Source organism: Canis lupus, chromosome 9 (assembly GCF_003254725.2).
Source record: "Canis lupus dingo isolate Sandy chromosome 9, ASM325472v2, whole genome shotgun sequence".
In the NCBI taxonomy this organism is placed as follows: Eukaryota; Metazoa; Chordata; class Mammalia; order Carnivora; family Canidae; genus Canis; species Canis lupus.
The window spans coordinates 53,115,750-53,130,587 of NC_064251.1; the positions used below are offsets into that span (position 1 = coordinate 53,115,750).

At 47.1% G+C, this 14,838-nt stretch overlaps 1 protein-coding gene across 3 annotated transcripts in view; it reads right to left on the minus strand.

The window, feature by feature from the left end:
- CFAP77 (cilia and flagella associated protein 77) overlaps positions 1–11,587 on the minus strand; it is a 150,744-nt gene extending 139,157 nt beyond the window's left edge. For 2 of the 3 annotated variants that reach the window (XM_049114954.1, XM_025475590.3), the window contains exon 1: positions 11,324–11,586. In XM_049114954.1, coding sequence (XP_048970911.1) covers positions 11,324–11,512 — 189 coding nt within the window. In that variant the 5' untranslated portion in view covers positions 11,513–11,586. Of the gene's footprint in view, positions 1–11,323 lie in introns of all 3 variants that reach the window. The other variant, XM_049114955.1, reaches the window with a different exon arrangement.
- Positions 11,588–14,838: the final 3,251 nt, after the last annotated feature.

The window sequence follows — 14,838 nt, forward strand, 5'->3', positions numbered from 1 at the left end:
CAGGGTCTTGCAAGCTGCCTACAGGTGGAAACTGAGGCCCTTCCTTCCGCCCAGCTGCCCTCAAAGCCCAGCCCTGGACTTGCACCTACTGGCCCCTTCATAAGCATTTTGCAAATAGTGGAATAACCAAATGAAAGTTTGGTTAGGGTAATTCTCAGCCACTCAGGTGTGTAGGGGAGGCTGAGTTTCTCCCAAGGTTTCAGAGTCAGCAAGAGTTGTGTAGTAGGCTGAGAGCTCATCACCGTGGTCCTGGGGCCTGGTGTGCCTGACACAATGCTTACGGAGTGAACGAATGACAGGTAACTAGAACTGAGGACCCTCGGGTCTGCTCATCCGGGCATTCCTCCCCCAGGCCCCTTTCAACATTCCACACCTTTTCCTAGAAAGCTGGCTCTTCCCCAAAGTTGCTTCCTTGCACATGGCCCCATCCAAGCCCTTGGATTTAATTTCCAACATGATTTATCTGTTCCTTAAAGAGGGATCTCAAGGAGCCTGGGTGGCTCAGTCAGTTAGGTGTCTGTCTTCAGCTCAGTTCGTGATCCTGGGGTCCTGGGATCAAGCCCCACACCCATCTCCCTGCTCAGTGGGGCACCTGCTTCTCCCTCTGCCTCTCTGTCTCTCATGAATAAATTTTTTAAAATTTATTCACGAGAGACACAGAGAGAGAGAGAGAGAGGCAGAGACACAGGCTGAGGGAGAAGCAGGCTCCCTGCAAGGAGCCCGATGCAGGACTCAATCCCGGATCCCTGGGGGGGATCACACCCTGGGCCAAAGGCAGACACCCAAACACTAAGCCACCCAGGCATCCCTTTTTTTTTTTAAGAGGAATCTCAAAATGGTATAAGCTACAGGCCATACAAAACCTGGATACACCTCTCCCCCGTCCCCAGCTCCCTATATACACTTACCAATCTTTATGTTATGATTCAGCACAAGCTGCTCAAGCCTTTTGGCCTGGGAGATGTTCCACCCCACCCCCACCCAGGGTGCTGCCCTCAGCACTAAGCAAGGAATCCATCAGGAGGATGGCAGTCACTGTATCAGTCCCACTTAGCTGCTTTTCTGGGTGTTTCTGCATACTAAATTATAAGTTCTTTGAGGGCAAAGCCTATCTCCAGGTCAGTTTACCCCCATATCCTGGGTGCCTAGCTCTGGGCCTGCTGTATGTAGGTGCTCAGAAGTATCTCTTAATCCAAGCAGTGAGTGAATGAATATATCTGCTGCTCTTTTCCTTATAATGAACACAGGCTCATACAGTCGTTCATTCTTCATGAAGAACCTCGTCCATTTCAGACTCTGTGCCTTTGCTCAGGCCAGCCACCCCTGCCCCTGGTGCCCCTCCTCTCCCTGCACCCACTGGCACCCAGCCTGGCCCAGAGCCCCAGCCCAAGTGCACAAGCTTTGAGATATGACCCCTCTTGCCTCTCCTTTCCTCTCCTTCACCTTTATAGTAACTTTTATTATTGGTCGTGGTGTGCAAAGTCTGGTTCTCCCCTCACCAGACCATATACTTCTTGGAAATGAATCTTTAAACCTCTTATGTTTCCACCAGTGCCTTGCACACAGTAGGGGCTTACTAAATACTCGCTCAGTGATTGATGGGCCTGTTGACAGTCTCCAATACACACTAAAAAAGAAACAAATAAACCAACCAACCAACCAACCAATAAATAAGCAAGCTAACCTCTCTGTCCTAAAAGACCTACTGGAGGACAGAGGGAGGAAATGAATGCAATTCTACATAATGGGTACATTAAAATGGCACTTGAATGGGGCAATACAAATTCACTACTGTCCAGTAACATTGCCCGACAAGGCTGCCAGCAACTTTTCTAATTCCCTCAACTGAAATGTTATAGCCTAAAGATCACGTCTCTTTGGGCACCTGGCTGGTTCAGCTGGTGTGGCGTGGCATGTGACTCTTGATCTCGGGGTTGTGGGGTCAAGCCCCATGTTGGGTGTAGAGATTACTTAACAATAAAATCTAAAAAAAAAACCAATAAATCTATATTTATATATATCACCTCTCTCAATGTCTCGTTGGGCGGCCCCACTGCCATGGGGGACTGTGGAGTCTGAGCTCACTAGCATTTTTTCTCTGGTACTGTGACGCAGCTTTGAGGTGATGGTGGGCCACCTGGCCAAGCTATGGCCTTGCACTAATGCTGGGCCCTAGAATCCAAAACTTTCTGAATCTCCACTTTCATTTCTCTGGGCACATACAATAGACTTTGATCCACGCAAAGAAATTTATCTTGTATGCATCTGGGTTCATTGGTCTCCCAAATATGTATTATGTGGTTCACATAGAGATCAAAAATCCCTCTTTTGGGCTCATTATGTGTTTTCTACAGTGGTTTTGGCCAGCTGCTGTCCCTGCCACCCGTGTGCTCCGCACATTGACCTTTCTGCTCATTGACCCACATAAGTCAGTTTCTTGACCGAAAGCTGATGTGCCTTTAAATTATTGGGTGGAAAAACACAGCTGTTTTCTTTATAAAGTACATTTATTTGCTTTCCTGAGATACTGTCCTTAGTGCCATAATGACAGTATAAGGGCCCTGCTATGATGGGGCTCTGGCCCACCAAGAGCTTAATATCTGATGTACCAGATCAATTCTGTTTAAGATCCTAGATGAGTTTATGCTGAGAAAAACCAAATCAAACCGAACCCTTGGAAAGTGGTGCGCCAGGGCAACAAAGCTTGTGTGGTGGTCCACGGTTAGTCAACAAACCAGCCTCTGCACCAATAGTGTTTATCTGTTGACCTAATGAGCCACACTGCATGAATTGTTGGAAACACTTTTTACTTTTTTAAACAACATGGGTGAGGCTGAAGATAGACAAGCCCCAGATAAAAGCCAGAAAACTTTTGAAAGCTATAACTGAGAGAAAGAGGGGACAGATTTAAAATTGCCATAAAATGGGGCACCTGAGTGGCTCAGTCAGTTGAGCATCAGACTCTTGATTTTAGCTCAGATCATGATCTCAAGGTGGTGAGATGGAACCCCATGTCAGGCTCTATGCTTAAGATTCTCTTTCTCTTCCTCTCTCTCTGTCCCCACCCCTCCACCCTATCAATCAATCAATCAATCAATCAATAAAATTGCCATAAAATATGTGAGAGGGGAAACTAAGCCAAACAAGGGAGAGAGAAGCAATTATAACAGAACAGTTTCACTGCTACAGTGTTTGTTTTGAGTTTCAAGAGCCCCTGGACCATAAGGAAGCTAGCCATGAATGCTCCATGCGGTTCCTCTCTGATTCAGGGTTCAGCAATGTTGACATTTGGGATCAGATTAATTCCCTGCTGCGGGGGCTGGAGGTGCATTAGAGAACATTGAGGGGCGGCATTTCTTGCTTTTGCCCACTCAATGCCAATAGCCCCCCCCCAACCCAGTGGTGATAACCAAGAACACCTCCAGACATGACCAGGTGTTCCTTGGGGAGCAAAAGCACCTCCCTCAGTTGAGAAGCCCTGGTTCATTCCATAAGGTCATTGTGCATTCCATAAGACAGTGTCTCATTTAAATCAGTCTTTGTTGCATCCTTGACAAGGGCAAGGTAGGTATCAGCACCCATACTTTATAGATGAGGCAACTGAGGCTCAGAAGTGAGGTCACTTGCCCAAGGACCCTCAAAAGAGCTACAAACCGAGCCATTCTCATTCAGCCAGGATGAACTCATCAGCTCCAGGGCACATGGTTGCACAAAACTTGAGATGAGGCGGAAAACGGTATTTTTCTTTTGATGAAGCAGAGTTGACGTACAATATCATATTGGTTTCGGGTGTACAACATAGTGATTTGACAATTATAAACACTACGAAATTCTCACCACAGCAAGTGTGGTTACCATCAGTGGGTGACACTTTCTTTCAACAGGAGCATGAAGAGAGGGACAAAGCTGCACTTGCACAGATTTGCCTCGTTATAAATTTATTTTATAAGTTCAGATTTACAACGTATACTTAGAGTTGATGTATGAGAACATGAAGGTTGTTTGGAGGAACACAAATATTTGGAATTGGAATAATGGAAAAGGAAAAGAAGCATCCACTCTGGGGGCAGCATACCCATGTCATCTTACTGAATCCTCACGAGCCCCCCATGCCCAGGTGCCAGTTACGATCACCCACTTTGCAGACAGGAAACTGAGGCTCAAAGGTAAGACACGTAACCAAGAAAGTGACTGAGACAAAGCTCACCCTTTCATCTGCCTGGATCCAAAGGCTGCCATCTGCGTTTGCTGGCCTTTCTGTCCAGGAGGTGGCTACAGCTTTATATCTGCCTGGTTAGGAGTGTGTGTGTGTGTGTGTGTGTGTGTGTGTGTGTGTGTGTGTGTGGTTGTAGGACAACAATAGCTACAGCCTGGAATTGTTTTAACAGTCCTCATTGAGGGCACCTGGCTCAGTGGTTGAGCGTCTGCCTTCGGGTCAAGTCATGATCCCGGGGTCCTGGGATCAAGTCCCACATTGGGGGTCCCTGCTCAGCAGGAAGTCTGCTTCTCCCTCTGCCTCTGCTGCTGCCCCTGCTCATGCTCTCTCTCTCTCTCTCAAATAAATAAATAATATCTTAAAACAAAAAACACAGTCCTACTGACTCAGGAGCTTGAAAAGAGAGTCAAGGAGCAATTTCATGGAGAGTTGAATTGTTACCAATGCCAACAAATGCTCTTATTTCTTTTCTTTTTTTTTCTTTTTACAAATACAAAAGTCAGACAAGAAGCATACATCATTATTTACAATATACACTAAAACCAATCAAAATGCAACGTGATTGAGACTGTGTGTTCACTTGTTTTTGCCCGACCAGCCAGAAGGCTGTGAAGCAGGAGCAATGGGTCTGAGTTTGAAAGAGCCCAGCTCCTGGGGGCCATGGCTATGCACAATGTCCCATGAGAACAGATTCACCCAGCCTGAGAGTCCAGAAAGATCTGTACGTAGTTACAATCCTCCCTGTCTATGACATGTTCACTGTGGCTCCAGCACAAACACAGAACTGACACCCCCAAACTAGTCAACTCAATAGCTAATGAGTTGGTCTTCCTCAGTGTTAGCATTCCATCGAGAACACTTTTAACTGAGTTTCCTTTTCATTACACTTTTTCAACAATTAAAGATGCATTTTCTTAAGAAGAGCGAGACCCAGACATTTAATGGGAACTCCAATGCTTCTGGTGACCACTAAACAGCTTGAAAACCACTGCAATAGAAAACAGGGATTTGAAATTTTGTCCACAGGGCCAGTTGTAAATCAAGAACACTTTGTCTTTCAAATAAAGGAGAAGGCAGCCTGAATTATACAATGAATAGCACTTGAACCTGGAAGATTCTGGAAGGTGCTAGAAGTGACTGCTGACTTGTTCACCATGGACTCAGAACTCTTCCTGAGGGAATGGCCTTCCCACCATGCTGCAGTGTTTGGAGAGCCACATTATCAGAAGGTGGCTGAGTTCCCACCACACCAAGGATTGATTTTCCTTAATGTCTCAGAGCCAAAGCACCCCTTCTCCAGAAGGATGGAGGAAGGTGGGCTCCTCCAGTGGGGCAGCCACCCCAGAGAGTGGTAAGAAGCCTACAAGGGAGCAACTTGGCTTTCTGAAAAGCTGAAGCCTGAGCAGAGAGATTGGGTCACTGCTTCAGCCTCTGCTCACCAAATGGTGTTACTGGGCACTTGGAAGGGGTAAGCTTTGATTAAAAAAAAAAAAAAGTACAAAGGACCAAGAGAGAGAGAACCCCATGGCTTTCCCTGGAGAAATGAACCCTATGTATTGGCCAGCCGAGAGGAGCCATTAGGATGGGCAGTTCAGTCTTTCATCCCTCTCCTAACGTTTTATTTTCTCCTGTTACATCGTAATTGAATGTAAAAAGATTTGAACCATTAGAGGTATATTCTCTTCAACAGATAAAGCAGAATGTAACATTTTCATATTTTACTCAAACGTAATAAAAATACTGACCCACGCTGGGATATTTGTACAACCGTGTTTGTCTGCCTGCCTTCTTTGCGTTTGTCTCTATGCATTTATGTTCACCAGCATCAATATTTATTAGAGATGTTAAACCATTAGTAGGCATGGTGTGGTTGCCTAATTTTGTAGAGCATCCAATTTGAACACACTGGCTCTAAATAAATGCTTCCTCGTGATGATAATGATAATGATCCCAGCAGCAGCACCTAGTCTTGAAAAATCAGAACTCCGTTTGGGGTGGAAACCTTTGAACACTTAGGATCTAAGGAGGGTGAAATCATTTGGCTCCAGACAGCTGAATTTTTCCTGGTCTGCTCCTGATCAGAATCTAACTCTCCACACTTTAAGGTCCAATTTCAAGTCTGTTTCTTCATAAAGCCCCCCAAGTCCTGTTCACACCTTCTTCCCCCTAAAGCTGGACCCTTTAGCTGGTGTGGTACACTTGAAACTTGCCAGGAGTGACCCATGACATTGCTTATCCTATTATGCATGTGTGTGCCTGTGTGTGTTTGTGTGCAACAATAAAGGCTAATTTCCTGAGAGCTTGCTTTAAAGGCAGGTGCTGTGCTAAGCAATATACACATATACGCTCCATCTCCTCGCTAAAAACTTAACTCCTTGTGACTTCTGTGGGGGAGAAGAGGGCAAGGGCTGAGTTCTGAACTTGTTTCTACGCCCTCCCTCCCCCAAAAGAGATTAGGATGGTACTGGGCACTTAGTAAACTTTCAATAAACACTTCTTGGCTGCCAACAAATCCTGGGAAGTTAGTAGAGCTCACATTGGAAGGAGCATTGAGGAAAAATGATATTGGAGTCCGATTCATTGGTGAACATTATTTTGACTGCCTGCCATATAGAAGTAACCAATCTGGGTTGTCATTAATTTATTAATTGGCTATGTAATGTGGCCAGAAGGGCACAGGGCTGGAAGTCAGGAGACACAAATCTCATCCCACCTCTGTGACCAGGTCAGAGGGCACCTTGAAAGAGTGTCTTTTTCTCTCTGGGCCTTAACATCCTCAAAAAAAGAAAAAAAGAAAGAAAGAAAAAAAAATTGGACTAGATATCTGTAAGCCTCCTTCCAGCCTCAAATGATGTGATTTTATGACTCTATTTTACAAATGCATGCACTTCTTATTTGTGACATAAACCCCCACAGAAAAACAAAGTCCATAATAAATTATGAAAAAATCGGGTGCCATGATCATTTGCACTTTCTAAGGGTGCTCGATTCAATAAATTCCACCCCTGTACATTGCCTGCCTCTCCAGGGCGACAGAAGATTCGAGGCTGTCAGTGGAGCAAACCAAGCAGTCTCTCCCCTATAATTGTATTGACAAGATATCACCTGAGTTCCGATGGCAGGCAGGGTGCACCCTGACAGCTTCTGTGAAGGAGCCTTGAAGGCTACTGTAGCAGGATCCTATGTTGAGTCACAGGATTCTGGGGGAATGGGAATCAAGCCGAAAGAAGCTTGGTTCTTTCTCTATTTAATTTTATTCTTCCCGGAGAGTCACATTTGAAGGCAAACTGGCTAACTGCACATCACTTTATACAAGAGGGAAGAAGCCTTTTCTAATGGAAAACATTTACCTCTTTTTTTGCGGCCACATAAAACACCCAGTTGATTCAATCAGTCCCACTAATAACCAGTGGGCTTGATTTTAAATGAAGCAAGTAGTTGTTGAGCATTTGTAGATAAAGTACCTGCTTGGATGTCTGAGTTTTTCACTTTTCACTTGGTTGCCGTGGCATCTTGCAGACATGTTCTTGAATAACTGATGTGTATACATCCTGGTAAATTCCATGGGTGTGAAATAGCAGTGTTGGGTTTGTTCAGGCAGTGTGTCTGCATTTTAAATTAAACAAATCCTGATCCTATTCACTGGAGAAAACAATATGAGCAACAACCCCTCCCCCCAATACGGTGGGATAAATGACTATTTCAAAGGTGGTATATTTTTCAATATAGATGCAACCTTCGGATTCAGATTCAGACAAGACCAAAATATATTTCATCCTCATCCTCTTAAAGACACCCTCGGGAGAGGGCACTCCCAACTCCGTCACACACAAGAAGGCACACACTCACATGGGGTTCTGGAAACTTGGCCTTGTGCCTTGGTGTGCCACAGTGAAGACACAACAGAATCCCAGCAACGTATTACAAAAACAGTTTTTAAAGGCTCCACAATCTTGAATGCTTTCAAATCTCCTTTGCTTTAAAGCTGAAAATCCCAAAGCATTTTCACAATTTAAATTTCATTTAAATGTAGGAAGCTGTTTGGAGTGGGAGAATAATGCTGGGCTGGGAGCCAAGTGAACATAGCTTCTAACCCAAGCTCTGCCACAGCCTTGTGCAAAGGGCTCACCACAGACGACCTCCATGTATCCATTTGTAAGGAGGGTCTGGAAAAGGTAACAGTCAAGGTTCCTTATTGCTCTCAATGTTTCTGCAACTGTTAATTAGGCCAGGTTTTGGTGGAAAATCTTATAGTAGTTGTAAATATTGAAATGTGGACATAATCTTGACTGCTACAGAAAGGAGCTTATAGCCCATCAGGAACTGGAGGGAGGACAATAAAGACAGGCTAGCTGTCCCTGACCTGAAAAGAGCAAGGCACAATCACCAGAGTGCTCCTGGAAGTAGCCTCCTGCTGCTCAGGCTCAGTGGCCACCCGCCAGATTGGTCCTGCTCTTCATCTCCTGCCTTGAAGACAGAACCTCCAGCTGTGGGTCAGTCATCTCCTGCATATTTTCTAACCCTGAAGTGCAGTTTCAGGAATCAAGGCATTGAATTCTATCTGGAAGCTGTTCAGCTAGTGCCATCCAGAGGCCAAATATTGCCTTTCTTGATATACAGGGTGAGCAAAAGGAAAAGAAGGAGGGGAGGGAGAGTTTTACTCTCACATGTGTATTATATATATAATATACGTATATGCCTGTGTGTACGTGTGTGTACACATACACATAAAATGTACATATATGTGTAATATATGTGTGCATATACATATGCATATACCTATCGGTATGTATGTGTATATGTATATACAGTTGACCCTTGGACAAGGATTAGGGTGCTGATTCCCAAGCACTTCAAACTCCACTATAACTTTTTTTTAAGTAAGCTCTAATCCCAACGTGGGGCTTGAACTAGCCACCCCAAGATCAAGTGTCGCATGCTCTTCTGACTGAGTGAATCAGGCACCTCACAACTATAACTCTTGACTCCCCCAAAACTTAACCACTAACAGCCTACTGTTGAGCAGAAGTCTTAACAGCCAATAGTTGGTTAACACATATTCGGTATGTCATATGTACTGTATACTGTATTCTTACAAAAAAGTAAAGAGAAAAGAAAATGTTAAGAAAATCAAAGAAGAGAAAAAACACTTACAGTATTGTACTGTATTTTTTAACCTGCATATAAATGGACTGGCATAAGATCATTTGAACACTTAGGATCTAAGGAGGGTGAAATCATTTGGCTCCAGACAGCTGAATTTTTCCTGGTCTGCTCCTGATCAGAATCTAACTCTCCACACTTTAAGGTCCAATTTCAAGTCTGTTTCTTCAAAGGTCAACCATATATAGCTTGGGGTGGGCATCTCACACTACTAATTCACCATGAAGAATACTAATAACTCTATAATGCTGTTTATTTTATTTTTAAAGATTTTATTTGTTTATTCATGAGAGACACACAGAGAGAGGCAGAGACACAGGCAGAGGGAGAAGCAGGCTCCCTGCAGGGAGCCCGCTACAGGACTCAATTTCAGGACCCCAGGATCACACCCTGAGCTGAAGGCAGATGCTCAACCACTGAGCCACCCAGATGCCCCATGCGGTTTATTTTATATGTAAGCAGAATGGAGTTGGCCTACTAATACCTGCCTGCATGAAAGCAATGACAACACTAAAGCAGCTGATCAGAGGTGAAGGACTTGGTTCTCCCCTCCATCCCAGAAAGGTGAGCCCCATCTGTCCCATCTGTCTGCTGAGAGTGGCTCTTCCCACCTAGATATAAATAAAGGACTCTTTTCCACTTGGGGGGAGGGTGCTAAGAAAGGGAGCATATTAGACGGAAGGGTGCTAGCATGATAAGCTAGCTGTCCCCTGGAGGGTAGCCCTGGAACAAAATTTGGGGAAGGCAAGAGGAAAGAGTCAATGTTTTCTTAGGAGCCAGTGAACTCAGCTAATTATAGCAGGATGTTAGGAAAGCCCAGGTTCGGGAAGGATGGGGTAACTGGGTGATGCGATCATCCCTAGAAGACTGATCAATCACTGACCTCTACCTCTGAAACCAGTAATACGTTATATGTTAATTCACTCAATTTAAATAAAATAAGAATAAAAAGAAAGCCCAGGTTCCCTGTACCAAAAAACAAAAACAAAACACAAAATAACAAAAACCTTTGGGCTCCAATCGAGCTCCTGGCGCGTTCAGGTACATTGTTACTGAATCCAGGGTTACACCTGTGCCTTCTGCTTCTGGCACCCGGGACCTGCGCGCATTTTTGAAAGCACACCGCCCTCCAGCGGCACAAGAGGATCTTGCTCCCGACCGGCTCCCCGAGGGCCAAACCTCAACGCGACTTTTTCCTCTGGCTTCGGGAAAGGCGCGGCGATGCTACTCCAGCATTGGGCGATCACCAGTCCCGAAACCTCTGAAGTGAGGGTGCGTGCAATAAAAGGGGAGGCGATCTGGTTAAGAAATCGCAGCCCCTCCCTCGTTGGTGTCGGCGAAGTCCCCAGGGCAGAGTTTCCAGCTCTTTTCTCTTAGGGCTGTAATTCTGGGTCAGAGTGTGATTGGATGGAAATTAACTTGTCAAGCGACGCTTCCAGGAGGGATTCGGAACGCTCGCTGCAAGGAAGCCGCCCAGGCGCGCAGGGGAAAGGGGGGAGGCGGCTGCACCCCGAGAGGGCTGGCAGCTGGCGAGCAAGGGCATAGTCTGGGTGCGTGTTCCCTGCCCGTCACCCTGGGGCTCCCCGGCAGACTCCTGGGTGAACAGCAGCAGCCGACCCTGCGCGCTCCCCGCGTGCCAGGCCCCGCGCCAGGGGTCTCTATTCAACCTTCCCGGTCAGTCCCTTTAATGAGCGCCTTTAGCATCCCACTTGGAAGATTAGGACACTGAGGCGCAGAGCGGCTACGCGACCCCGGACGGCTCGGGGGTCCAGGTCTGTCTAGAGCGGAGGGGGGGGGGACGGGGGCGGGGGGGGGCTTCCCACAGTGCGCTCGGGCCGGCCGTGGAAGCCCCGGGCCCGTGGGTGCCCGGCGAGGGGGCGAGCGCCGGGCGGGCGGCGGGAGGCGGGCGGCGGGAGGCGGGCGGCGGGCGTGGGGGCGGCTCACCTTGACGATGAGCGGGTTCTGAAACATGGAATCCCGCACGACCCCCAGCCTCTCGTTCTCCATGCCGGGTCGGATGTCCGCCACGGTCAGGGGCCGCCGCGGGGGCGGGCAGATGTGGCTGACCGTGCGGCGCACCGGCTGCTTCTTCCATCGCCGGGGGTCCTGGCGGGAGCTTTGGGCCTCTGGCATTCTGCGGTTGCGGGACGGCCCCGGGGTGGCGGGATCCTCGCGGCTTCCCTGCTGGCGGGCGGGCGCAGAGCTCCGAAGGCCCCCAGCCAGTCCCCCTCGGGCCGCGCCACTCGGGGCGTGGGGGCCCCAGACGCCCGGCCCCCTTCGGAGGGGCGTGCACCCGCCTCGCGCCACCCGCTCCCCGCAAGGAGCCCTAGCGCCCGAAATAAACCCCTCTGGTTCCTCGGAACAACTTGTGAGCACCGCTCGGCACACTGGGCACGGACAGAAAATCAAGACCACCCCTCGAGGAGGAATGGAACGGTCTGTCTCCATGGCGACGGGACGCCAACGGCGCCGGGGCGGAGCGACCGGGTTTTCTTTCCTGAAACTACTCTTGGCCACCAAAGGGGAACTCCTTCGAGCTTTCTTCAACGGATATGAAAAACAAAAAACAAAAAACAAACAAACAAACAAAAAACCCACAAGAATTACCACTCGGTTGTGTGAAAAGCAAGGAGGCTCTAGAAGGCCATTTACACCTGACTTCCCAGGCGATACCTCCCTCGACCCACTCCCCTCCACTCTTGGCCCCTTCCCACTCTTCTCCCCTCGCCACACGCACACACCCAGATGGAGCGCTAAATTTGTCCTGATGAAATAGAAATCTGTGTTGCAGGCCTAATGTTACCGCTAATCCACTTGGGTTATCTTGAATTTGTCATCCTCTTGCGTCCTCAGTTTTTTCTCCTGCGAAATGGGTGAGGAGGAGAGTCTAGAATTGTCTATCATCAGTGGTACCCAACTTCGTGCAACAGAATGGAGGGAAATAGAAAAATACAGATTCACTGATTTCGAATATCTGGAAATGGGATCTGGGAATCTGCATTTTTTAAAAAAATCTTCCCTTTGGACTTTTTTTTTTTAATTTTGAAGTTTTGAAACTACAGAATTGTTTGAAAAAAATGAGTACAGTGAAAACCCATATAGATTTCACCTAAATTCACCATGCACAACACACCTTGCAGAATCATCTTGAAAATATCTGCTGACAGCATCATATTTGACCCTAAATACTTGAGCATGAATCTGCCAAGAACAGGGACATTCTGACAGTACTACAGTGTCATTATCATGTCCATGGATCTTAATATGATACAACAGTAGTGCCTGATGTCTGTGTGCCAAGTTGGGAATCTATTTCTTAAAAGCTTCTTAGGAGATTGGCACAGTGCTTTTGGAACCACTGGCCTGGATGATCTCTATTCTGCCTTCTAGTTCCGGCCTTTTGTGGGTTCGTTCATCCCTCACCATCTTCATTAAATTCGCAAATACTCACAACGCTCTGGGTAAGAGGGTTTACCAAGAGCAAGCTGCATCAGCAGCAAACTTGCACTTCAAGTTCTTATAGACCAACAGTGGACAACACGAGCACTGCATTTCCAGGGCAGATCATACTGACTTCCAGTCGCTCATCCAAGACCTGGAGCAGCTGCTCGGTGGTGGTGGTGGCAATGGTGGTGTGTGATATGGTATGTACTTATGATTTCTCCAGCCTATTTTACTTCTAGACTTTCACAGAAATACAGGGTGTGCACTTTTAATCAAAACCGCATGGCAGTTCACACAGAGGAAGTCAGGTGGTAGGTATAGGCGATGTGGGAGACCAAAGCAAAAGAAAAATTAAATGTCCTTACTACCTACAGCCCACTGGCAAGTCCTTGAAACATGCAGAGTGACATTCCTCTAGGAACTCAGCTGCCTCAATGTTAATACTTTGCTAAGGGCAAGAGGCAACCTTAGCCTGACTCCCAGGATCCTATGAGTCTAATGTATAAAAATTCCCTTGGAAGCATTCTTTATATCTACCCCCCAAGATACATGTTAGCAACCATCCCCCAAGCATATGACCCACCCATACACATCTGAAGGGTCTGGTGACTCGGGTTTTATTAGACTGTAATAAATGACCTTTTCCTAACAATAACTAGCCCTCTCAAGGTCCTGGACACTTTGATTCCAAAATTCCTTAGAGACTTAGGCTCTCCCTAATCCCTCCCAATTTGAAAGTATATAATCAATCACTTCCCGTGAGGAGTACAGCTCTCTCTGCACAGAGGTCCACTTCCCATGCTTTAATAAAACCACCTTTTTGCACCAAAGACAACTTAAGAATTCTTTCTTGGCTGAGGGCTCCAAACCCCAACATCTTTCCTTATCATAGGGAGGGGCAGGTTAGTGGAGTAGTGGAGAGAGCACAGGCTTGAATCTTGCCTGGGCCACATAAGTCCCCTTGGACAAATGACAGTAAGACCTAGTTTTCTCATCCACAGCATGAGGCTGGTAACACCTCATAAAGATAATCCTACAATACCCACATGGGCTAGTTGTAGGATTCAGTGAAAAAACTAGTTGCCAATATGGTTATGTCCACTATTCAATGAGTCTAAAAGTTTGAGTAGTTTATATACTAGCCTCGACTTAAAAGCTTTACTTTGAATCATGAGCCAAGTTTCTTCAGGGCACAGCTGCAACAGGAGGATTGGAATACAAGGATCCTTCTAGCTTCAAGTCAGCTTAACGCAGTAGCCTTTGCCCACCTCTGCCTTCAACTTCTACCACCCTCTCTCATAGTTACTCTGCTCAAGCTGCCTGGCTGGCTTCCAGTTCCACCAGTGACCAAGAGCAGGGCCTTTGCCCTTGATTCCAGCCTCGAACAATCTTCCATTTAGATTTCTACTCCCTGTTATCATTTACAACTCAGCTCAAATGTTACTTCTGGAAGAACCTTCCCTTCCACCTAAACTACAGTACAATCTCCCTTCCACCTGCAGTACTACAGTATTGGATATCCCCCTTCCACCTACAGTACTACACTGCTATCCCTCTTCCACCTGCAGAACTACAGCGCTACCTCCCTTCCACCTGCAGAACTACAGCACCACTCCCCTTCCACCCACAGCACTACGATACTCCATCCACACTCGCTGTCCACCCTCACTCTCCAGCACAGTACCCTGTTTTCCTTTCCCCAGGATAACGTAACAGGATCATGGTTCGTTTGTTTATGTCTTGCTTAGTTCAGGTATCTCACCGCCTGGTTCACTCCTGAACTAGAACGAGCTCTGCAAAAACGTGACGAGGCGGAACGCACGCGCGAGCCAGAAGGCCAGGAGGGGACTTCTGTCCCCTCTCTGTTGTCGGATCACGCTCTACCCGACGCCACTGCGCTCCGGGAGGACCCGGAACGGAACCCACCGGCTCCGACGCCTACGTCAAAGCGCGAAGCGCGGCGGCGGGCTTGTTGCCATGGCAGCGTGATGCCGAGGCGGGGACCGGAAGTGACG